We start from the raw sequence: 26,541 nt of genomic DNA on the forward strand, positions 1-26,541 counted from the left end.
AAAAAAAAAAACACCATTTCACCTCTCCATCCCCTCTAGTAGCTTTTCTTGGTTTTCCTTCAACTTTTTCCAACTACTCATTTCTACAATAATGGATGGAAGCTTGTTTCACCCATTTCACATCTATTTTAAAAACCATCCTTCCTCAATTTGAATTTATGTCCTCTCATGTTCATAGTCTTTGCAAGAGGAAGATTCTCATGAGCATTGAGTTTACTCAAGCTATTCGAAGCCATAAAAGCCTCAATCAGATCATTTGCAGGTGCCTATTCAACAAGTACTGCAATTTACAGAACTGAAACCTTTCTTGGTATGAACACCCCCTTTGTTCCCCTCACCATTCTTATTGCCATTACAGCAGCTCTACATCCTTCCTAACATGAGGTATTGAGACTTGTATGGGGTGCTCAAGTTGTGGCCTGACCATTGCTTATTACAATGGGTTAAACACTTCCTTATCTGTGCAAGCAAAATTCTTTTATATCTTTATTCCCATCCATGTCCCTTTCATTTTCCACCACCCTGACGGTAGTACCACACAGTTGGTATGTTACTGTAGAATTACTTACCATATGCAGTTCCTTACATTTTTCAATTTTAAACTTCAGTTGCCATTTATCAGCTCATCTGTGGCAGCTCATCTGTGCATACCTTCATTACTGCCATTAATCACCCTGATAATGTTTGTATCATCTGCAGACTTAAGCATGATATACCTCCATCAGCATTGTTAATAAATATAACAATAAACAACAATGGACCCAGCACCGAACCTTGTGGAACTATTGAAATGAGCAGAATCCTGAAAAACAAGATGCAGGATATTTCAGAGACTGCTGGGCGTCATTGCGGTACAAGTAAACACATGGGTTGTGTTAGGGTAGCCAAGAATAGAAACAGGTGCATGTATACCTGCGTGTACACCAATGCTAGGAGTTTGGTAAATAAATTTGATGAATTTGAGGTATTGCTCAAAACATCAAAGGCAGATATTGTTGGGATATCAGAGACGTGGTGTCACACAGATATAAGGAATGCGGAACTGGAATTTGGGGAATACAATGTGTATAGAAAGGATAGACAGGACAGGAGGGGAGGAGGGGTTATGCTATTAGTTACGAAACACATAAAGTCCAAGGAAGTGAAGCCAGTCGACATCGATGGACAGGGCAGTGTCAAGTCAGTTTGGTGTGACATAAGCATAGGGAAATCAAAATTGAGAGTAGGAGTGTGCTATAGGCCTAATGACTCTGATGAGTATAATAAGATATTGTACAGGGAAATAGAGTGGGCCAGTAAATCAGAGAGTCTTATAATGGGGGATTTTAATTTCCCAGATATTGACTGGAATTTGTGGGTTGGTCACTCACACACACACTAGCAAGGCTTTTGTGGATTTATTGGATGATTGTTTTCTACACCAGCATGTTCCGGAGGCAACTAGAGGGAGTAATACTCGTGATTTGATTATCAGTAGTGATTCTTCATGCATTAAGAATCTGCAGATAAAGGAACCACTAGGTGGCAGTGATCACAGTGTGCTGAAGTGGGAATTACTCAAGGAGGTAACTACCATCAGAGGTAAAGGTAAGGGTTTTTGCTTTCGTAAAGGCGACTATGATGGGCTGAGACAGTATTTAAATTCTATACAGTGGGACCAACTGATGATGTTACCAACAGCAAATTCAAAATGGGAAGCATTCAAGGAACTAATCTTGGAAGCTACCAGGCTTTACATACCAACCAAGAAATATTGTTCAAGGTTTAGGCCTAAATGGTTGTCAGATGAACTAATGAGACATGTGGCAGAGAAGAAAAATGCATGGGATACATACAAATTAATGGGTGACATGGAAGCCTATGATAGATATAAGTTAGTCTGTAACCAAGTCACAAAGGAGATTAGGCAGGCAAAGGCAGACTACGAAAAATCCATGGCAAAGGATGCAAAGAAAAACAGAAAAGAGTTCTTTACCTATTTGAACTCAAGAAGGAAAGGGATTAATCAGATTGGTCCACTGGATATTGATGGTTCAACAGTTGAGGATCCTGCTCAGGTGGCTAACAATCTAAACGAGTGTTTTGCATCTACATTCACGCATGAGGAGTTATTCAGGAAGGAGAATGATGTAGGTAAAGTAAACATTGGCAGTGAGCTGGATGATTTTGTAATAACTGAGAGGAAAGTGGAGGAGAGATTGTTGAGGATAAACATAAAAAAGGCACCTGGGGTGGATGGGATCTATCCAGTTATATTAAAGGAGGCAGCAAAGGAAGTAAGCAAACCCCTAGCCATAATTATGAGAGCTTCTTTGGACTCAGGGGAGGTACCCATAGACTGGAGATGTGCAAATGTAACCCCAATTCACAAAGGAAGATCAAAGGCTGACACAAGTAATTATAGACCTGTTAGTTTAACTTCTGTTCCAGGTAAATTAATGGAGGCACTGGTTAAAGAAGCACTGCAGGATCATCTAGACAAGAATTCAGTTATAGCTCAGATGCAGCATGGTTTTGTTAAGGGGCAGGTCTTGCCTGACCAATTTGATTGGATACTATGATGTAGTCACAAAAGAACTAGATGCAGGGAATAACTTTGATATTATATATTTGGATCTTAGAAAGGCTTTTGATACTGTTGCACATGGAAGACTGCTGCACAAATTGGAGCAGTGTGGCATTGGAGGCAAATTGCTGCTATGGATAAGGGGATGGTTGAGTGGCAGAAGACAGAGAGTGGTAATCAATGGACACTGCTCGTCGTGGACTAATGTTATTAGTGGAGTTCCTCAGGGTTCAGTGTTGGGTCCGATGTTGTTTTCGGTGTTTATGAATGATATTGATGATGGGATATCAAGTTTAATGTCCAAGTTTGCAGATGATACAAAGGTTGGCAGGGTTGTTAAGGACACCACTGACGCTATGCTGCTGCAACAGGATCTGGAAAGGTTGAACAGATGGGCTGAGAGGTGGCGAATGAAGTTTAACATTGACAAATGTAAAGTACTACATATGGGAAACAGTAACCCCAGAGCAACGTATCAACTCTGCGGTACTACACTGACAGTGGTGGAGAATGAAAAGGACCTGGGGGTAATTGTGCAAGCAGATATGAAGTTCTCTGAGCAGTGCAGACGGGCTGCAAGAGTAGCTCATGGCGTCTTGTCAATGATATACAGGAATTTTTCTAGCAGGGATAAGGAGGTGATTATTCCCTTGTATAAGGCAATGGTTAGGCCACATCTTGAGTACTGTATACAGGTCTGGAGGCCTCATTTCAAGAAGGATGTAGAGCTGCTGGAACGGGTACAGAGAAGGGCAATAAGATTAGTGAATGGAACAAAGGGTTGCTCTTATGAAGAAAGGCTTAAGTTTTGCAAATTACCGAGTGTGGAGACTAGGCACCGGCGAGGTGATCTGATAGAGGTGTATAAGGCTTTGAATGGTTTGAGCATGCTCAATGCCAATGGGATTCTTCATCTTGCTCAGAATAATCAGCTCAGAGGGCATAAATTCAAATTGAGGAAGGACGGATGTCGGATAGATGTGCGGGAATTTGCCTTTGGCCAGCGGGTGGTTGGTTGGTGGAACCGACTTCCATCACTTGTTGTTGAAGTTGATAGCCTAAACAAATTTAAGGCTAAACTGGACAGGTATTTCGAGCGAACGGAGGGGTGAAATGGGAGTGGTTTGTGTTTTTTTTTTTGGCTGATGCTGAATAAGCTTACTTTCTTGCATCATATGCCTCTACTAATGCTAATGCTAACTCGACCAATAACATCAGTCCATGAAAAGCTGTTCCATTAATAACCACAATTCTGTCTTCTGCCACCCAACCACCCCTTTATCCATAGAAGTAACATACTCTTAATGCGACACTGCTCCAGTTTATGTAGCAGTCTTTTATGTGCAACAGTATCAAAAGCTTTCCTGAAATTCAAATTATGTGATATCAAAATTATTTTTTTTGCATCCAATTCATTTGGCAGAGATCGTAGTATACAGTCAAATTGGTCAGATGAGATCTCCCCTTAACAAATCCATGCTGTGAGTGAAGTATGTGTTTTAGCAGTTTTGACCATCAGGCCGAACGTTATGTGGTCTGATCCCATCTGTTAAAGACTTGTCTAAAATTTTTTAATATATTTACAAATTATAAGCTTCTATAAATACGATGCCTGTTCAGTTTCTTCACAACATGCCTTTTGTTAATCATTTGTATTTTGAAAGTATTTCCCATTTGATGAAATGCACTTACTCCGTCATTTTTACCCTTCTTCAAAAACATAGTGGAACCTATTTTTTGACATGTATTTTAGAATCACCTCTAATGTCTTTTGCAGCTTTTTATGATTACTGGAAATGTTTTCCTCTCAGCTCCTTTAACTTTGGAAAAAAAAGTAATAAAAAAATCACAGTGTGCAAGGTCTCTGGGCTGTAGGGTGAATGAGGAATACATATGACATTAATGCTGGCTCAGTACTTGATGGCAGCATGAGTAATGTTGAGGTCTTGCATTGTCATGTTGCAGTATCCATCCAGCTGTTTGCAGTTGTATTCGTTTGTCATGAATATGATCCTGCAAAGTGTACAGTACATTTCTCTAGTGACATCCCATAACAGTTGTATGACATGGCTGATTGTGCTGGTAAACCATTCTTAGCATGTCAAAAAAGATGATCATAACCTTTCCTGCAGAAGCCAAACTCTTGCTTTTTTCAGTATGCTGATGATTTAAACATAGAAACAGAGTTTTGTTGCTTACTCTCTGGATCAAATTGATGAAGTATTGTTTTGTCTGCCGTTATCACCCTGTGCAGAGCCTCACAATCTTCAGTAACCAGTCCTTTCAGTTCCTAACTAACTTCCATTGGAACTTGCCGTTGCTCAAGTGTGAGTAGTCTTGGAACCCAGCATGCACAAACATGTGTCTTATGCAAATGATCCTGTAGAATACCGCGTATGCTTTCTACTGATATTCTCAACATCTCTGAAAATTGCCCTACTGTTGTATGACGATCTTCCCTCATGATTACAGAAACAGTGTTTATGCTTTCTGTGTTGATAGCAGTGATTGTTGCTTCTAGACTGCCGATTTTTGTGATTGAATCATGTCCATCTTTAAACATTCTAAACTACTAGTAGCTGTGCTATATGGAAACATAGATTCACCGTAAGCCTCTTATGGTAAATATGCTTCAGCTGATGTTTTCTTGAAATGGAAATAAAATTTGAGAGCTGCATACTGTTCTGCAAATATGTCCATTTTTACATAGGCAAACTGAACAGGCATGAGATTGACTTACTGCCAAGTTTACACAGTGCACACAAGTCAACTGTGTAGGCACTATGTGATGCCACTTGGTTTTATCTTAAATTCTACAGCTCAGCTAGAAATTGTAAGCAGTACTGTTGTTCACTTAAAGTTATGATCATTCTTTATTGAACACCCATCATATCTAGAAATATATATTTTGGTAGTTTTGTACATGTGTTCATAAAAAAAAAAGTGTTCTTGGTTTTTACACATTTTGACATGATAAACTATTTGTAGGCTACTATTGGTTTTTAATGTATTTTAATTTTTGGGCTTGTTACTTCATGGCATAGGTTCCCCATGTGCCATAAAAAATCAGATCAAAAGCACTAATAGAAATATAAATTCTGTTCAGAACTGTTGTGTATATTTCTATCATTTTCACTTAGTCCAATGCTTATCCACCTTTAATTTTTGTAATAAAATTTAATATTAAAACATAATTTTAATTACTATTTCCACAGGTGCACACATATTCTCAAATTTAATGAAAAGAATTGAATTTTATGTAATTTTGTAACAAGTGGCATCACAAAGTGCCTGCACATTCTCTGATTGCTTCATTTTCCTTATCTTTTTCTTGCATAAAGACAGTTTTTTTTGTATTGTTTTCAGAATGATTTGAAAATGGTCAAATTGCTGTTAAATCACACGTATAATTATAAAGAAAATGATGATCCTATTCAAGGAGGTAAGATTTATCTGCTTTAATATACACAGAGTTCTCATATCTGCAGATTAATTATCATTTTATGTATAGTTTTTATTAGATAGTATGAATCAGAGCTGTAATACTCAATATGTTCTACGTTGATAATAATATTAGTAAATTAATAAGAGGAGTTTACCTCAATATAGTACGTGGAACACTTCCGTATGATACCCTCCAGAAATTAAAACGGAAAAAACGAAAAAATCGACAACTTACCGGTACATTAAAGTAAAATATAAATAATTAAAGTAAAATATAAATAAATAATTAAATAATCAATTTAACACAATTCAAAATCAATTCAAAACAATTAAAATTCAAATTAACGCAATTAAAAGAATCTAACGAAAATATTCAAAACGATTTTCCTTCCCGAAGCTGACAATGCTTTTCGACCGACTGTCGTGATCACAGGAAAAATTCATTCATGAAAATTTTTTCGTTTTTTCCGTTTTAATTTCTGGAGGGTATCATACGGAAGTGTTCCACGTACTATATTGAGGTAAACTCCTCTTATTAATTTACTAGTATAGTTTTTATGTAAACTGCTTAAGTGGCATTTTAGCAATAAACAGGTTTTTATGAAGTCTAACCTTTTTTCCATATTTGAATAAATACAAGGTTTGCTCTCCCCCCCCCCCACCAAATCGATGCTTTCAAAATTAGAGTATTGCTTATAAATGTTCTTAAAGGAAACAAAATTGAATATTTTTGATGCCTCCCATCCAACTGAAAATTTAAATTAACATGTTTTAATTTATTATAATTACATGGATCAGTTTAAACCATGCTTATTCTTGTTGTTCTAATAACTTAGGTAGAATTTCAGATGACAGGATACCAATGTAATGGAACACTACTGAAAATACTGTGTCTTGAGAGTTGTATTTAACACTCTGTAGTCAGTGGTAATCAACATATAGCCTTTTTTGCTAAACTTTGATGCTAAACTAATTTGCTTTTATTTTAAGTGTTGTGTATATTAATATTTCCCACTTGTGAGATTTAAAATTTGTATTAGTATTATTGGCAAATGACAAATGATGCAAGGAAGCACTTAAAAACACTTCTCATATCATTTGTCTATGCCCTCTAATAAGTTGTGTGATTCCTCTCTGGGTGTTGTTTACAACACCATATGGAAGTTTGTGGCGATGCTGAACTATCTTCTGAAATCATATTTCCACACATCTGGCATGCACTGACCTTCCTCAATCTAAATGTCCCTTTTCGTGACTTGTCTCTGCAAAAATAAGGATGCCTTCATCATTTAGCTTACTCAATTCAGTCAGTTTCCAGATGCTGCAATTTGCAGAACTCAAGCCTTTCTTCCTAAGTTTACTTTTTTTTTTTTCGTTCTCTAATCTTGTTACTCTTCTCTGCATTCATTTCAACAGAAATTTTCTAAAATGAAGCTTACAGACTTTTGCACAGTACTCAAGATGTTGGCTTTGCCATTGCCTTATACATCGGAATAACCACCTCTTTATTCCTGCTAGCAAAATTCCTGTATATCACTGACACAACCCCATGAGCTATCCAAGAAGCCTGTCGATACTGCTCAGAGAACTTAATATCTGACTGTATTATTATTCCCAGGTGTTTTTCATTCTCCACTGCCCTGAGTATCTACCACAGAGCTAGTATGTTAATCTGGGATTACCACTTCCCATATGAAGTACCTTGCATTTATCAATATTAAATTCAATTGCCACTTCTCAGCCTATCTGTCTAATTTTTCTAGATCTTGCTGAAATAGTATATTTTTATTATGGTCATTAACTGCACTGCTAACTTTATATCATCTGTAAACTTAGGCATTAAAAAATTGTAAACTTAGGCAGTAACATTAAAAAATATTGAAAACTGCAGTGAGCCCAGACTAATTCCTTGCATACTCCACTAATACATTAGCTTAAGAAAAGCAGTGGCCATTGATAACCACTTTCTGTCTTCACTTACTGAATCATCCCTTTATCCAAAGCACTAGTTCTCCCAAATGCCACACTAATCCAATCTGTATAGAAGTTTTTCATGTAGAACAGTATCAAAGTCTTTTCTGAAATCAAGTGAAAATTAATTTTTGCATTGAGTAACACATCTAATTAGTAATAATAGTGGCAAGAAAGCAAGTTTATATAGCTTCAGCCAAAAAAAAAAAAAAAAAAAAAGAACATGACATCTCCCATTTCACCTATTCATTCACTACATTGGCTTGTCTGGTTCTTCCTCGAATTAATTTAAACTATCAACTTCTACAACAACAGAGGATTAAGCACCCTGCTACAATTTGATAACCTTCTGCCATTTTCAAACCTTAATAACTCCTCATGTGTGAATGTAGATGCAAAATACTCATTCGATTTGTTTGCTATCTGAGCAGGATCATCAACAGTCGAACCATTGCTATCAAGTGGACCAGTCGGATTCATTCCCTTCTTTTTAGCGTTTATATAAGTAAAGAAATCCTTGTTGTTTTTCTTAGCCTCTTTTGCCAAAGATTTCTCGTAATCTGCCTTCACCTCCCTAAACTCCTTTGTGACCTGATTACAGACTAGCTTATATCTGCCATAGGCTTCTGGGTCGCTTGATAATTTATATTCATCCCATGCATTTTTCTTCTCTGTCACGAGTCTCATTAGTTCATTTGATAACCATTTAGGCCTAAACCTTGAACAATATTTCTTAATAGGTATGAAACTTTTAGTAGCTTCCACGATTAATTCCTTGCATGCTTCCCACTTACAATTTACTGTTGGTAATATCGTCAATTGTGATCTCACTGTACAGAATTTAAAAACTGTCTGAGACCACTGTACTCACCTTTACGGAAACAAAAACACTTTCTTTTACAACTGATGGTAATTATATCTTTAAGTAAATCCCACATCAGTACACTGTGCATTGAGTAACACAGTGGTTCCTTTATCTGCACCTAGTGGTTCCTTTATCTGCAAATTCTTAATACACGAATTATCACTGCTGATAACCAGATCAAAAGTATTACCCTCTCTGGTTGCTTCTCGAACATGCTGCTGCAGAAAACAATCATCCAGTAAATCACAAAAGTCTTACTAGTGTGTGAGTGACCAACCCACAAGTTCTAGTCAATATCTGGGAAGTTAAAATCCCCCATTATAAAACATTCTGATTTACTAGCCCACTCTATTTCTCTGTACAATTGTTCATTGTTCTCTTTCGAGTCATTAGGCCTATAACACACTCCTAGTCTTATTTTTGCTTTCACAGTGCTTATGTCACACCAGACTGACTCAACAGTGCTCTGTTCATCTATATCAACTGGATGCACTTCTTTTGATTTTATGTTTTTCTTAATTAACAGAATAACACCTCCTCCCTTCCTATCCTTTCTGTACACATTATATGTACCTCCCCAAATTCCAGTTCTGCCTTCCTTATATCTGTGTGACACCACATCTCTGCTATCCCAACAATATCTGCATTTGAGATCTTGACCAATACTTCAAATTCATCAAATTTATTTACTATACTTCTAGCACTGGTATACATGCAAGTATACATGTACCTATTCTTATTATTAGTTACCCTAACAGATCCCATATACCTACCTGTTTCATGATGACTGCCATCAGTCTCTGTGAAACTCAAAGGAAGAAGAAAGGGTCTCCCTCCCATTTTCATAAAAGTTCCAAATTCCGTGGACAATTTCAGTCCACAGAGCTGATCCTCCAGCTGTAAGCTGATTGCTCCAAGGTTACTCACATTGATCAGGGAAGGTAGGAGTCTTGTTATTCGCTTTTGTGTTAAAGAGTCTAGTTAGCTTTTATGAATAAAACCAAAGCAGTAAAAAAAAATAAATAAACATGTTTTTAGCCTAAAACGTGATTAAACTTTAATTAAATTCCTTGGTTTTATTTTTCAGCCGATCAGATGGGTTTTTGAAATTTTAAGCGGGCTGACTGCAAGCAACTTTTTCAGAAATGAACACAGCTATAACAGTACTATATGTTTTACAGTATATTTTGCCATCTGTGTTGGTGACGCTGATCCCTTCTCCATCCATCAAACTGTGTGATATCCTACATAAAGTGGCTGTATACACATCTGTCATTAGTCTGTAATAATTGTGATTGGTGCAGAAGATGGCATTTAGAGAGAGAGAGAGAGATATTCTTTATTGCAACTAGATGAATACAGTGTAGAGTATGGTTAAAAGTTTAGTTAAAAGTCATGGCCAAAGCCAGGGCTCACATCAGAATTAAATAATTATGTACACCCAATATAAAAGTAAAAAATATTTAAAAAATGTAATATGCTATAATGATTCCTCACACAATTCAAGTATTAGCTGTATTTACAATGCTACATAACATAAGGTGATATTTATAATACACATCTATGTGCTTTGGTATACAGAAGCATGGCTATGGTGAGACTTCACCCCTGTGGCAAACAATTTTTGCCATAGCACACAAATGAGAGTTTGGGGTGGTATGGGGGGGCGGGAACAGCACGAGCTGGCTCTTATTAACTTCTAGGATGCAAGTGCTTCTAAGATTTCTTTCCAGTAAGTTTTATTACTGGAAAATGTATTCAAATAATTATCATGGTGCTCTACTTTGGATAGCATTTGATTTAGGAGGAAGCAATCTGAGAGAAGTCTCTGATGCTTCATGCAGATCAGCTAGGTTGACCAAGTTTTGGCTTGGGTATTTGCTGGTAACACAAATCCCAAATAGACAGTTTTGAGATGTGGTCTGTGATCATTTTAATTGTGGCTGGCAGTCATTATATTTCAATAATATATAGTAATTTTTGCCAAAAGAGTGTGGTTCATGTCCCTATACTTCTAGCTATATTAGCAACATGAAAACTTTCTTAGTGGCTATAAAGCATTAATGGAGTGCTATCCTGTATATTTTATTTTGCATTTGGGAAGGGGGACCATAAAATTCAGGTTGTGGATAACTAAATGATTGTGGTGAAATTTTGAGAGGTTTATGTAACCATATTCCTCTATGTTGCCTTTTTAATTATGTAATTGTATAGTTGTTTAAAAATTTGGTAATAAAGCACAATGTGTATTAAAGGTATTTGAAAACAGATACAAAGCACATTCTCATTTGGCTGTGGTAATTTGCCATTTTAAATAATACTTAATGATAAAGAACTGTTGGATACAGTAACTAGAAGCTGCTAACTATATATAACTAGGCTATATATAATGAGATTAAGCAGGATGACAGTATGGTAAATGATTTCCATACTGTTCTTATGTATTTTCCATTGTTATAAACAGTTGGAACCCTTTCTTGCAGTCACAAAAGTAGGGAGAAGATGTTCTATTAATGACTGTATACAAGGTATTTTTTTTAACAAAAGCCTGAAACACAAAAGGTCTTAGAACCTCAAGTACTTAGTACCATGCATGGATTGATAGTTGAGAAGACAGATGGGACTTTTTTGACATTAGAATTGAATTTCTATAGATTGTAAATTTCAAGAAATTCATGTGAAGGAAGGTTGATCCAGAAAACCAGAAAATTTAAGGATAAATGATGAAGAAGAAAAGTTGGTTCTATGAATTGTAGGCGCCTCCGTAGCCAGGTGGGAAGGAGCAGCAGTGCGTAGCACATGCTTCTTGATTAGACCGGAGTTCGAGCCCATCACCACCAAATACGGAGGATGCTGAAAGGTCAGGGAATGGCCACCGCATATTCCTGGAGCAATATGGCCTTAGTTGCTAATGCTCCTAAAAACCAAACAACAAACAAACTATGAATTTTAAGTTGGCAACAAATGGATGCTTATTGGTTGTGGTACATATCTGAACTGGTTTGGAAGAGTTTGGGAGAATTAGTGTTTTCACTTCACAAGAACAGTGCCTATGAAAGTATCTGTAGAAAAGGCATACAGCAGAAACAAAATGTCTCTGATACAGTAGACAGACATTAAGAGATGGGTCATTAATTAACCTGACTGCCCTCTTTTCAATGGAATCTAAAAGCATGAGAGAAGTTGTGGGGGGTACCACTCCAGATTTTGGAACGATATTCCATGGTAGGGAGGATTTGAGATTAGTACAGAATGAGTAGTTGTTTAAAAGAAAAGTAATGCAGAGGATGCAATATTAGTGATGTGTTTGTGCCAAGAGAGAGAGAGAGAGAGAGAGAGAGAGAGAGAGAGATCAGAAGTTAGGATTATCCCTAATAGAGATGTGTGCTTGTTTAGAATTTTTAGTGTCATCAAAGATAAGAGCATAGGAGCAGTTAGACTGCTTTTTGCAAGACATATGATAGTTCTAAGTTTTAGAATGATTGAAATTAACTAAGTTATCTCTGCTCCACTGGAAAATTACCTGGAGATCAGCATTGGAGGAATTGCTGGTAGGTATTCAAGAATTTAAAAAGACCTCCGTAGCCGAGTGTTCAGGAGCAGGAGTGCAGTAGTACTTGCTCTTTGAGTAGACCAGTGTTCAAGTCCCGGACTGCTAAATACTTGCTTGTTAACCGGAGAGCCTGCTTCTACAGGGATGGGGTACACTTAAATAGAACGGATGCAAGGATATTTGCTGATGCTATCGAGGCAGTGTTAGGTGGGTCAGAAAACTGCTAGTTTGAGGAGATACACAGACTAAAAGATTAACAGTGGTTGCCGGGCAGAGGAAAGTGATTCTTGCACTGCTTCTATTGGAATGACCAGTAGCCCCAGAAGCAAGTTGTTGGGGTTTCAAGGACTCCTGGTAGTCATAGTTAAACAAGTAAATACGTGGGCTGTGTTAGGATAACTAAGAGCAGGAACATGTGCATCAAGGGTAAAGGAAAGGGCTTTTTGCTTTTGTAAAGGTGACTACAGTGGTCTCAGAATGTTTTTAAATTCCATACTGATGTTACTAATGGTGAATTCTAAATGGAATTAAGGCCTTCAGAGGCTTAATCTTGGAGCTCACTAGGCTTTCATTCCAGTGCTAGAAGTATAGTTAATAAATTTGATGAGTTTGAAGTGCTATTAAAGACATCAAAGGCAGATATTGTTGGGATATCAGAGACATGGTGTCATGCACATATAAGCAGTGCAGAATTGGAATTTGGGGAATACAATGTTAACAGAAAGGATAGACAGGACATGAGGGGAAGAGGGGTTAGGCTGTTAGTTAAGAAATGCAATATCTAAGGAAGTGCATCCAGTTGACATTGGTGGACAGTGCAATGTTGAGTCAGTGTGGTATGATCTAAGCTCTGGGAAAGGAAAAATGAGAGTGGGTGTGTGTTATAGGCCTAATGAATCTGATGAGTATAATGAGCAATTCTGCAGAGAATTAGAGTGGGCCAGTAAATCAATATCTTATAATGGGAGATTTTAACTTTCCAGATATTGACTGGAACTTGTTGGTTGGTCGCTCGCACACTAGCAAGACTTTTGTGGATTTATTGGATGACTGTTTTCTACAGCGACATGTTCGAGAGGCAACCGGAGGGAGTAATACCCTTGATCTGATTATCGGCAGTGATTATTCATGCATTAAGAATTTGCAGATAAATATACCACTGGGTGACAGTGATCACAGTGTAAAGGATCAAGGGTAAAGGAAAGGACTTTTTGCTTTTGTAAAGGTGACTACAGTGGCTCAGAATGTTTTTAAATTCCATACGGTGGGATTTACTGATGTTACTAATGGTGAATTCTAAATGGAATTAAGGCCTTCAGGGACTTAATCTTGGAACTCACTAGGGTTTCATTCCAACTAAGAAATACACTGATGAGCCAAAACATTATGACCACCTACTTAATATGATGTTGGTCCTCCACGTTCAGCCAAAACAGCTCGTAGCAAGCGAGGCATGGACACTACAAGATTTCCAAATGTCTTGTGGTATCTGGTACCAATATGTAACCAGCATGTCCTTTAACTCCTGTAAGGTCCGTGGTTGAGACACCGCAGATCGGAGGTGCTGTTCCAACACAAACCACAGATGCTCGATGGGATTGATGTCTGAGGAATTTGGAGGCCAGGGCAATACCTGGAAGTCTTCCTCATCTTCCCCAAACCAGTCTCGAACAATCCGGCGGTGTGGCATGCTGCAATTTCCTGCTGAAAGACGGCACTACCAGAGGGGAAGACCGTTGCAATGACAGGGTGCACCTGGTCAGCAATGATGTTTAGGTAAGTGGTACATGTCAGAGTGTCCGGCACATGGATCACTGGACCAAGGGTATCCCAGCAGAACATTGCCCAAAGCATGACACTGCTGCCACCGGCTTGTTTTTATCCCACAGTACATCCAGGCACCATCACTTCCCCAGGTAAACGAAGCACACGTACCCGGCCATCCACATGGTGCAACAGGAAATATGATTCATCAGGCCAGACGACCTTCTTGCACCACAGTCGCCATTCTGTTGCCACGTACCATCCGGGAGAGCCTTCGCTACCTCAAGCATCAATGAGCCGTGGTCGTCCAGCACCTCGCTGGAGGTTTGTGGATTTTCCCTCCTCAGATCACTTTCAGTAGGTACTAACCACGGTTGACAGTGAGCATCCCAACAGCCGTGCCGTTTCGGATATGCTCTGACCCAATCGTCTGGCCATTATAATTTGGCCTTTGCCGCTGCCTTTCCCATCTGAAGAACAAGAGCAACACTGATTAATAGAGCTCAGTATAAGGTGTTTTTTTATACCATGTCCCTACCCGCGCACATGCCATAGTTCACTGCAGGTGCTTAGAATTGCATAACGACTTGGTGGTCATAATGTTTTGGCTCATCGGTGTAGTGTCCAAGGTTTAGGCCTAAATGGAAGTCAGATGAATTAATGAGGCTTGTGGCAGAGAACAAAAATGCATGGGATGCATATAAATTATCAGACAACACAGAAGCCTATGGCAGATATAAGCTAGTCTGTAATCAAGTCACAAAGGGGGTTAGTCAGGCGAAGGCAGATTATGAGAAATATTTCGCAAAGAAAAACAGCAAAGAGTTCTTTACTTATGTAAACTCTAGAAGGAAAGAGATGAATCAGATTGGTCCACTTGATGTTGATGGTTTGACTATTGATGATTCTGCACAGATAGCTGATAAACTGAATGAGTATTTTTAAGTGGACAAGAAATTGTTGAAGTTGAACATAAGGAAGGCACCTGAGCTGAATGGGATATATCCAGCGATATTAAAGGAGGCAGCAAAGGGAGTAAGCAAACCCTTAGCCATAATTATGAGAGAATCCTTGGACTTGGTGGGGGGGGGATGTCCCCACAGAGTGGAGATGTGTAAATGTATCTCCAATTCACAAAGGGGGATCAAAGGGTGACACATGTAACTCTAGACCTGTTAGTTTAACTTGTGTTCCAGGGAAAATAATTGAGTCACTGGTTAAAGAAGCATTGCAGGATCATCAGTAGTAGTTAAGTTAAGACACAGTGTGGGTTTGGTAAAGGGAGTTCTTGTCTGACCAATTTGATTGGATACTATGATGTGGTTTCAAAGGAACTGAATGCCAAAAATAATTTTGATATCATATACTTGGATTTCAGGAAAGCTTTTGTTATTGTTGCACATGGAAGACTGCTGAACAAATTGGAGCGGTATGGCATTAAGGGCAAGTTGCTGCTATAGATAAAGGGATGGTTGTGTGGGAGAAGCAGTCGGTGTTGTGCCAGTTGTTGTTTTGTATACTTATCAATAATATTGATGAAGGTATATCAGGTTTAATTTCCAAGTTTTCAGATGATACAAAGATTGGCAGGGTTGTTAATGACAATAAAGACAGGATGCTACTGCAACTGGATCTAGATAAGTTGGGCAAATGGGCTGAGAAGTGGCAACTGAAGTGTAACATTGACAAATGCACATAGCACTGCATATGGGTAGCAGTAACCCAAGAGAAATGTACCAGCTGTGTGGTACTACACTCATGGAAGTGGAGAGTGAAAAGACCTTGGGGTAATTGTGCAGTCAGATGTGAAGTTTGCTGGGCAGTGTAGACTGGCTGCCAGAACAAATCATGGAGTCTTGCCAATGATATATAGGAATTTTGCTAGCAGGTACACGGAGGTGATTATCCCATTGTACAAGACAGTGGTCAGGCCACACCTTGAATACTGTGTACAGGTCTGGTGTCCTAATTTAGGAGGGATGTAGAGTTGCTAGAACAATTACAAAGAAGGGCTACAAGATTGGTGAGGGGAACGAAGGGGTGCACTTACGGAGATAGGTCTAATTTCTGCAAATTGCAGTGCCTAGAGACCAGGCACATGCGAGGTGATCTGATTGAGGTGGATAAGGCCTTGAAACAAGTTGAGCAAGCTAAATGCTGATGGAATTCTTCTTTTTGCTGAGATTAAGAACCTGAGGGGTCAAAGATTCAAACTGTGGATAGAGAGCTGTAGAATAGATGTACAGAAATTTGTCTTTAGCCAGTGGGTAGTTGATTGCCGGAACAGGCTTCCATCTCTTCTTGTGTAAGTTGAAAGCTTAAATAAATTTAAGGCCAAGCTGGATAAGCATTTGGAGTGAATCGATGGGTGAAGTGGGAGGTAGTTGTTTTTTTTTTTTTTTTTTGGCTGATGCTGCATAAGCTTGCTTTCTTGCACATATGTATGGTCAAGCTGTCAACCACACTGGACCAGCGTGGCAGATTATTGTCCATTTCCCTCAAAATGAATTGTTGAGGAGGCTTTCATCCTGCAGTGGATTGGTAATGGCTGCTACTTTCTTTTTCTTTCTTACTTACTATTGAAGAAGTTGAAGGTGGAATGCAATTTGCTGTCATCAGTAATACTGTAGGTAGGATTTCCAGCCATCAGAAGAAGGTCATTAATATACTAGAGGAAAGGACTGAGAAAAATTACTGAAACTTTGGTAACCCTAGCAATAATGGAAAGGAGAGAAAATGCAACGCTGTCTATCATCACTTGCAGAGAGTGGCCAGAGAGAAAACTGTATACCCAATTGCAAAAACTGTTAGCAGTCCTTGAGGTGGAAGGTAGTTAAGAAGACCCTTAGTTCAAAATGTAACCAGGCTGGTACTGAACTCAGTCAACACACACAATCTTTTAATAAAATCTGTTAATTGACTCTGCAATCACCTTAGTCAATTTAAATTCTAATTATAAACTACTCCAATATGACATATGACACGAAAGGAAGGTTGTTAAATTTACAACTTTCCTTTTGTTAAACGCTAAATTACTGGCAAACCTTTCACCAATGTGGCACCTGACATATCTCAAATTTATTTCCACGTGTTTAACGTGATGCATTCTGGGAATTAAAGTTACTATAAATATATGACTGCCTTCTGCTTTTATCACATAACCAACTGTTGATGATACCATCAAAAATCTTACATTTAGGACTGGTTATTAACACTCTGTTCTAGTCCTTTTTATGCAGTTTCTTTTATAGATGACAACCGGGAGGAAGCAGTGCACTTCTTCTTCCTCAAGGCATGTTCTTATTTAATTTAATGCAGTTAATCATTTACCTCCAATTTTGCTTTTTAGGAATTTTAAACCCGAAACATGGATCTTAGAAGTAAGTACTGAAATAATAAGGTTTTTTTGGAAATTTGATGAAGACCGTTATGAGAAACACAATCAAAAAGTTGGGAAACACTGATTCAGAAGACAATTAAATATATCATGTGTTCTTCAATTGAAGTTATTTGATTCATTCTGAAAGCAGGGAGACAACTTGTGATATTTATTTGTCATAAAACGGTGAACCAAACAAGTGGCAATAGGTTCAAAATTAAAAATTTTGAACCTGATTTTGTTTATAGTATTCCTTTTATAAGCTTTTCACTTGCTTCTTTTTGATTGAGAGTAATATATATATATATATAGATTTTTTTTTTTTTTTTCCCTGTTGCTCTTTCTATTTTTGGTATTCCTCTAAACTTTGGCATCTTGAACTAATTCCACATTGGCTCACCCCTTAATCCATCCGTGCTTTGGTCTGATCTTTCCAGTAGTCTTTGTTGTAGCTTTTTGCTGCACACATCCCAATACTTCTTGGGATGTGTGCAGGCATTACTTTGACCATATTACCATATAAATTCAAATGTACAATATGCCCTCCTCCATTAGCAGTTTCCTCAAACCCTTAGCATTCCTTAGTGAAATGACACTCTCCATTGCACCACCCTTTTTTAAATGTATTTCAAGTCTACAAAATTGATTCATTCTACTTAATAGTTCAGACCGTATTGATAAAAAATTTCTCCACTAAAACCTTGTAGTGTGGAAATTTTTATCAACATGGCCTCAAACTGTAATTTAAGTTACACACCTTTCAGCATATACCATTTTGATTGTATAGTTCATCAGTTCATGTATGCTTTATGCTATTAGTTATATTTCTAAAGGAATAAAAGAAGTTTATCTCAATATGAGGATAAATGGGCCTGCTGTACTGGAAACTATAGGATTATAAATAATTAGGCATATAACCAGTAAAATAAAATCTTTAATCACAAATAAATACCTGTAGCTTTCGAGACTAAACATGCCTCTTTGTCAACAGAAAATGGAAACTTTAGAGATAAAATTATTCTAATGGACACAGTTGTGCGTGCAGTGAGGTGTGCAAGGGCACGAGATAGGTTATTCAATCATTAAACTGGTGTCCATTGTTGCTGCATGGATGTTTGTAGTTTCTCTAGCGCTTGTCTAGACATTGTTTAAGGCTTCTAAGATAGGGTGTAGTCTCATGCCTTTGCAGCAGTTCATGGCTCTCGAATTACACAATATATTGAGTCACTCTAACCAGAGGCGGTGGCGAAAATGTCGGGAGTGGTCGATTACTTCATAGTCCCGCTTGGAATTGAGGTTGTGGTGGGTGGACCAGAAGTGTTCCGCGATTGTGGACTGGTCGGTCTCAGCAAGGTGAATCGGTCTGTCGTGTTCTGCAAGGCGGTTTTGAAGATGTCTCGAAGTCTCTCCTATGTAGCAGCTGTCACAATTTTTGCAGGCTATGCGGTATATTACACTGCTGCGTAAGAGAGGTGTGACCGGGTCTTTACATTGGAAACTAGAGAACGTAAGTTTCTACCAGGCAACTTCACACATTTTATGCGGTATTCTCGGAGGATTTTTGAGGCCTGGACAGTAGGGAATGTAGGTGCTAGGTACATTGTCCTGAGTTGATGGCGGTTTGTGATTGTAATAAGCACTTGTCTAATATGTGTGTTGGGTAGCCACAATTGATCAAGTCTGTCCTCACTCTAGAAATCTCATTGCACCTAGCTTCATCTGTGCTGGAATGGCTCCAAGCCCTGGAGAATAGAGTGTGGGCAGTGCTGTTGAGATGACTAGGAGCATGGCCGGATTTGTAGTTTGTGAACTGCCCGCACCACATTGGCTTACAGTATACTAAGGTTTCTAGATGTGGGCCCATGCATTTTACTAGGACATCCAGGAATGGGAGAGAACAGTCTACTTCTAAACTCTCGAGTGAACTGGATGAACACAGACAGGGAATTGAGATATTCTAGCAACATTGTTTCACAGCCACGTGGGATGACGGTGAAGATGTCATCAACGTATCTGCACCATATTGTAATAGGTACTGGTGAGTTCAGGAATATCTGTTCTTCCAATTCTTCCATGGCGATCTTGGCCACAACAGAACTAACAGGGGTACCCATGGCAGTGCCATGTACCTACTGGTATGGAATCCTCAAAGGTAAAGACGCGGCATGACAATCACAGGTTGAGGGCGGTACAGATGTTGTCATTGGACAGTGATGTTCTGTTTGGAAGGTTTGAGTCATTCTCAAGGAGCCTCTTGGTGCGGTTTACAGCCTGCTGGAGAGGGATTGATGTAAATAGCAACACTATGTCAAATGACGCCATAACAACTTTCTCAGAAATTGGCAACTCTTTAATGAGGCGAATGAACTCGCCGCTGTTAGTGACAGTGTGAGTGGTATTTTCTACAAGAGGTGTGAGGAGTCGAGCAATATATTTGGATAGTTCATATGTAGGTGCATTGCAGCTGGACACTGCCAGAGAGGAACACCTGGCTTATGTATTTTTGGTAACCCATAAAACTGCGCTAGTTGGCAGCCTGTGGCATGAAGAAGCTGCTAAGTCGGAGCAGAAATTTTCTTTGCTTTAAACCATGCATACACAAGTTTATTAATGCATGACTCCAGACGTCCTAAGACTTTGATGGGCGGATCCGTCACGGGTTCATATACGCTCGGGTCTTGCAGCAGGACCAGGGCTTTCTCTCAGTAGGCTGACCGGTCTAATATGACAGTGCAAAGTCCCTTGTCAGCAGGAAGCATGACGATGATGTTGTCCTTTCTTATAGAGGAAAGAGCTTCTCTGTCTAAATTAACAAATTTCTGTTGTTGTCGCGAACGATAAGTATCAGAGATACGGTTAGCTTGGCGACAGGTGGTATGAACAAGGTTAGTAAATATTATAGGCGAGATCCTACCTTGTAGTTCCTGCAAGAGTCTAAATTTATTGTAGTCAGCTCTCTTGATTTTGTAGTGGAGATGGGTTATCCACAATTTAAAGGTTTGTAGGCCAAAGTTGAAACATGCACGGTCCACGTGAATGAAAATTGCAAAAAAATGGAAATTTTTTTGCAATTTTTTGCAATTTTTCAATCGTTTCAACAATTTTGCAATCGTTTTGCAATTTTTTTCATTAAAATTAATTTTTTACTTAATTTTTAATTGCATTCAATTGTGATTTTTAATTGTGTTAATTTGATTTTTAATTGTGTTAATTTGATTTTTAATTATTGTTAATTTTTTCTTACTGTAATGTAAGATTTTTGATTTTTTAATTGTTTTCGTTTTAATTTCTGGAGAGTATCATACTTAAGTGTTCTACGTATCATAATGAGGTAAACTTCTCTTATTCTTTTACAAATATTGATATCAACATAGAATGTATTGAGCATTATTGCTCTGATTCATACTATCAAATTCATTTTTAATCTCTTATTGACTATTTCATTCATGTCCTTTCTCTCCAGGTATAACCTATCGATAAACACAATTATGGGGGATTTTTTGAATACTTTGGGCAAAATTACATTAGATTAATTATTTTGGACGAGTATTACTAAGATACTCAGCCCAAAGTTACCATATTTCTTTTCTAAAGTATTACCTTCAAAACAATATCGTTCCAAAGTTTTCCAGGGTAAATTTAAGTCATAAAATTTCGGGCGTTAAGCAACCAGCACTTGCCACATGGCATAGCTTAGTTAAGCTTGTCTTAAGATCTTGGTATTCTAATAAACAATAAACAAAAAACAAAAATATCTTTCCCAAGTTAGGAAACTTTGCGACAAATTAAAAAATTATTTGGTCTGTATTGAAGACCTCCATAGATTTGTGACATGAAATAAAAAACAGACACGTTGATATGAGTTCTAACACATTGTCATGCACGAGCTTGAGACCAGGTGCATATGTGTTGTGTGATGACCCCACTCCCCCACATACGCACGGTGGTCTACCGCAGAATATTTCAACTAGTTCGTGAACACCCCCTCTCCCAACATTCAACGAACCATCATATCAACAGGTTACAAATCTTTCTTCGTATATGCTATCGCAAGACCAGGTTTCACTTTTATCCAAAGGATGAAATTACAATTTACCACCTCGAAAACTACCTAAAAAACAGTGCTTAATTTGATATTGAATTTGGATTTCATACTATTCCACAAAAAGATTTATTTATTGAACAAGTTAACCAGGTGGTGAATAACATAAAAGAAACATAACTTCCTAAATTGAATACACAGGACAGTTCTGCTTTATGTGAACTTCGGGAAAATAAAGACATTATTATTCAGAGAGCTGATAAAGGAGATACACTGGTAATACTCGATAAACCTGATTATATTAATAAATTAGACTCAGTTTTATCAGATACCTCCACTTATCTTGAATTATACCTGGCACTATTTACCAATTTGGTCAATCAATACAATAAAACAATGACAACATATCGAAAAAACGACTACATTACTATGGCTCAGTTGAATTGAAGGCCAGAACATACAATATTCCTGCACTTTTTGGTCAGACCGGATTTCCTATTTGGCCTATTGTTTCCTACAGAAACTCTGCATTTTCATCCTTGGCCACACATGTATATAGCATTATAAAACCCATTAGACAGGCGATACAGTTTGGGATTAAGAACTAAGGACACAGGTGATACAAGGTCGAAAGTTTGGATAATGACAATAACTGTATGCTACTGCAACAGGATCTAGAAAAATTAGGCAGGTAGGCTGAGAAATGGCAATTGAAGTTTGACCTTGACAAATGCAAAGTACTGCATATTGGTAGCAGTAACCTCCAGACCGAATGTATGGTACTACCACTTGCACATCTTTTATTTTCCACAAGGGTAGTGGAAAATGAAAGATGTGCAAGTAACTGTGCAGCCAGATAAGAAGTTCTCTTAACAGCACAGACAGGCTGCCAGGACAGCTCATGGGGATTTGTCAATGATGTACAGGAATTTTGCTAGTAACAATAAGGAAGTGATTATCCTGTTGTATAAGACAGTGGTTTTGTGGCATCTTAAGTACTGAATACAGGCCTGGAAGCCTCATTTTAGGAAGGATGTAGAGCTGCTGAAACAAGTACAGAGAACGGCAACGAGATTGATGAGTGGATTTTGGTTATTTTATCTGATTTTTTTTTTTAGGAGCATTAGCAACTAAGGCCATATTGCTCCGGGGATGTGCGGTGGTCATTCCCTGACCTTTCCGTATTTGGTGGTGACTGGCTCGAACCCTGGTCTAATCAAGAAGCGTGTACTACGCACTGCTGCTCCATCCCACCTGGCTACAGAGGCACCGTGATGAGTGGAACAAAGGGGTGTTCTTAGCATGAAAGGCTTCAGTTCTGCATATTGCAGAATCTGGAAACTAGGCACCTGTGAGCTGGTTTGACTGAGGTTTTGAATGGATTTTGTAAGCTCAGTGGTAATGGGATTCTTCCTCTTGCTCAGACTACATACATGATATGGTATAAATTCAAATTGAGGAAGGATGGCTGCAAAATAAATGTGCTGACGTTTGCTTTATTGTTTTTTTTTAAAGTCTGATGCTTTATATAATCTTGTTTTTTTTTTTAATCATTTTGCCACTACTAATACCAAAATCCTTACATGCATGTAAGAGCATTTGTCTGCTGTTATAAAAATAATAAAATTAATCAAAAATGAAATGGGGAATAGTTGTTTTGTGGAATAGAATGTGTTCTATATTATACTAATAAAAAGCCTGTCAGTTTGTAATTCTTTGCTAATTTGGACCATCATTCATTTTTTAATTGTTATATTCTGTTAAATGATATTAGATACATTTGACTAATGACATTATAAATTATATGAACAAACTTTTAGAAAAATGTGTGCATTATTGACACTATTTGTAATCTGTCATGACCCACTGCTTATAATATTGTATCATTAATTTAATGATCGTTTCTTTGTGTATTAATGGATGTTATAATGCATTTTTCTTAAATGTTGATTACATGACAAATTAAATTTCTTTGGCATAATTTTTGGTAATGTGTTTTCATCTTGTTTCAGAACCTGAACAAGGTATGTTTTTGAAAACAAGCTCAGTTGAGATGGTAAAAAAAGATATTAATGGGTGGACAGTTATACACCATCTAGTTTCTCCACTTCTGGATTATGGTTATCACAACCCAGGATTATTGTATTTTTTGGCTGAAATGGGAGCACCACTGGACACACCAAATAATTTGAGTGAAACGCCACTTGATATGGCTATAAAAAACAAAAATCCAGCTATGATAAATGCTCTTCAGGAGCTGCTGAATATACCACATGATAAAAGGGTATGCATCTGTAATTTTTTATTGTGTTGTCTAATTCACTAATACACTTATAGTATTGCTTCACTGAATTTGAAAGAAAATTACATAAGCATTTGCTATTGCATAGCTCTTGAACCTGGGTTTCTGCAGTATGGATTCAGATTTACACAGCACCCTAACATCTTGTGAATTTTTCTGAATGCAGTGGTACAATTTATTTTTATGTAGATTTACCGTTAAATGAACAATTAAAAAATCTACCTAAATTACTTGACTAAATTTTTGCAATTTCTCTATTATATTTCATATCACTTTATTTAACTGCCAAAACCTTGGTTCCAGAGTATCCTGGACTGAATCTCTAGAAATTATGGATGGTACTTGCAAACTAATCACGTCTTTCCTTCAAAGTATTATCATAATTTGAGCTGAAACGTTCCCATGGACCAAATATACCCAAAATTTTTTTAGTCAGACTTTTTATGTTGTTGTTTGGTTTTTAGGAGCATTAGCAACTAGGGCCATATTACTCCGGGGATATGCGGTGGTCATTCCCTGACCTTTCTGCATCCTCCATATTTGGTGGTCATGGGCTTGAACCCCGGTCTAATCAAGAAGCATGTGCTACACACTGCTGCTCCTACCCACCTGGCTATGTAATGAAAAGATTAATTTTAAAAATTTTCTTTATTTGGAATAAAATTATTATAAGGACTTTTTTTGGGGACAATTATTTACTTGTACAGATTTCTAATTTTCAATTTAGTACAGATTTCTAATTTTCAACTACCAATACCATAGTTCAGGGGTCTGCAATCTTTTTGGGTGAAGAGCCATTTTTGATCTAATTAAAAAAAAAAAAAAAAAAAAAAGAGAGAGAGAGAATCCGAAAAGCCACACTCAACTCAAGGAGGGGGGGGGGAGTTTTTTAGGAAAATGGAATAGGGTGGGAAGGTGTTTTATTAAAAAAATATATATTACATAATTTGCAATATATATGTATTTGGTGTATTTCTCTATACATTAAAAACGTTTTCCTCCTAGTGATATTTATTCGAGCCAATGGGAGAAGAGGGCATGGCAATTACATCACTACAGATGCAATTAATTACTGTATTGACAGCCGACCGGGCTAACCGGGTTGGTAAAGTGCCTGCCTGGCAACCCAAAGGTCGCGGGTTCAAATCCCGCCTTAGGCTTGGATCAGAGTACTGCAAAAACCTTGGGAGGTGCATTATGGCCACAAAAGCCGATGCGCCAACAACTAAAAAAAAAAAAAAAAAAAAAAAAAACTGTATTGACATCTGCCTCCATAACATTCACCAACCTCGTGCATGTGATTCTCTGTCTAGCATTTGATGTTCCATTGTAACGTTTTTTTGTATATTAATGAATATTGTAAATATACAGTAATTTAGCATTTTGTAAATATTTCAGTGAAATATTTTAGTCCTGCTCTTTGGGATGCAACAATATTCTTCATACATTAAGGAACCTGAAGCAAAAGGCCTTTTCGTAAGTGACCTATGTAAACACATGTAAAATACAAAGTGATATTTATTCGACCTTGAGAATGCTACACACTACAAATAAGGTAAATAATTGCACAGGTCATTTCCTGCTTAGATATCGATTATAGTGATATAGTGTTTTTTGTCTGGTAGCACTGGGGGGGGTCTCCCCCAAACTCCGCGTTTTTACTCTGTGTAGATTACAGTACTCTGCATAAGGCCAGGGTGTGTGTTTTGTAAAGTATTAATGTGGGTTGTGTTGTTCCTCTGGCCACTTAGCCTGGGGGCCTGTGGAGAGCCACTAACATCCCCAGTTTTCATCACCGCCCAGTGGAGGCAAGCCAGGACACATTAGTAGAGAAGAAAGCTCTGGCAGGGTGAACACTGGTGTAGCCCAGGCATCCAAGGAGAGACCCCCAAAAAAATTATTTTATTGGAGGGAGATAGGCAGAGAGTGGGATAAAAGGAGCAGAGAACAGAGAGGGGCAATAGTTGAGGCACTCGCCTGATTTGAAAGGGGAGTAAGTAAGGGGACCTGGTACAGGACGCCCATCCTGGTCCAGAGGGTGGGAGTTGAAAGTGAGTGGTGGGGTGAGCCACCATACAAAAGGGGGTAGGGACCACCCAGCGTGGGGGAAGGAGAATCAACCACCCCAGGTGGTAGGAATAAAAGAACATAGGGAAAGAGATTCCTATGGTGGAACATGCTTTTTTCAGCTCTGTCCTACACTGGCCTGGAGATTACCCTAATGGCCAGTGTCAGCATCCCACACCATGCCAGCTAGGAAAAGCTACAGCATGGTGTCAGCTTGGATAACCCTGAGGGGCTGCACAGCCATCAGTCTGTCCAGTGAAGAGGCTAAGATAGATTCTAGATATATTTGGTTTCACAAATATTGTATATATCATATAACAAGTACTGCATTACATGTATTTTAAAATTGTATATTGTCTTATATTCTGTAACATATTTAAATACTGTATGTATATTCACTCCGCCCCCTGGCCAGTAGCTGTATCCAGGTGTCTACTAGGAGAAATAAAAATAATAATAATAACATGCAATTAATAATAACTTTCATTCACTCAAAATTCACACAATTTTACTTTTCGTAGTTTTTTCTTACTCTTTCTATTTTCTTTTATTTATTAAATATCATATCGACCAGTGCTTTTCGACAGG

At 38.0% G+C, this 26,541-nt stretch overlaps 1 protein-coding gene across 4 annotated transcripts in view; it reads left to right on the forward strand.

Annotated features, from left to right (window-relative positions):
- The window catches only part of LOC150084913 (poly [ADP-ribose] polymerase tankyrase-like), a 1,170,388-nt gene that overhangs the window by 918,656 nt on the left and 225,191 nt on the right, over positions 1 to 26,541 (forward strand). For all 4 annotated transcript variants that reach the window (XM_090376702.1, XM_090376704.1, XM_090376701.1 and 1 more), the window contains 2 exons: positions 5,933 to 6,008; positions 23,597 to 23,868. In XM_090376702.1, the coding sequence (XP_090232828.1) occupies positions 5,933 to 6,008; positions 23,597 to 23,868 (348 nt within the window). The remainder of the gene's footprint in view (positions 1 to 5,932; positions 6,009 to 23,596; positions 23,869 to 26,541) is intronic.

This window comes from Mastigoproctus giganteus, chromosome 6, assembly GCF_048544385.1.
Source record: "Mastigoproctus giganteus isolate SK-2022 chromosome 6, ASM4854438v1, whole genome shotgun sequence".
In the NCBI taxonomy this organism is placed as follows: Eukaryota; Metazoa; Arthropoda; class Arachnida; order Uropygi; family Thelyphonidae; genus Mastigoproctus; species Mastigoproctus giganteus.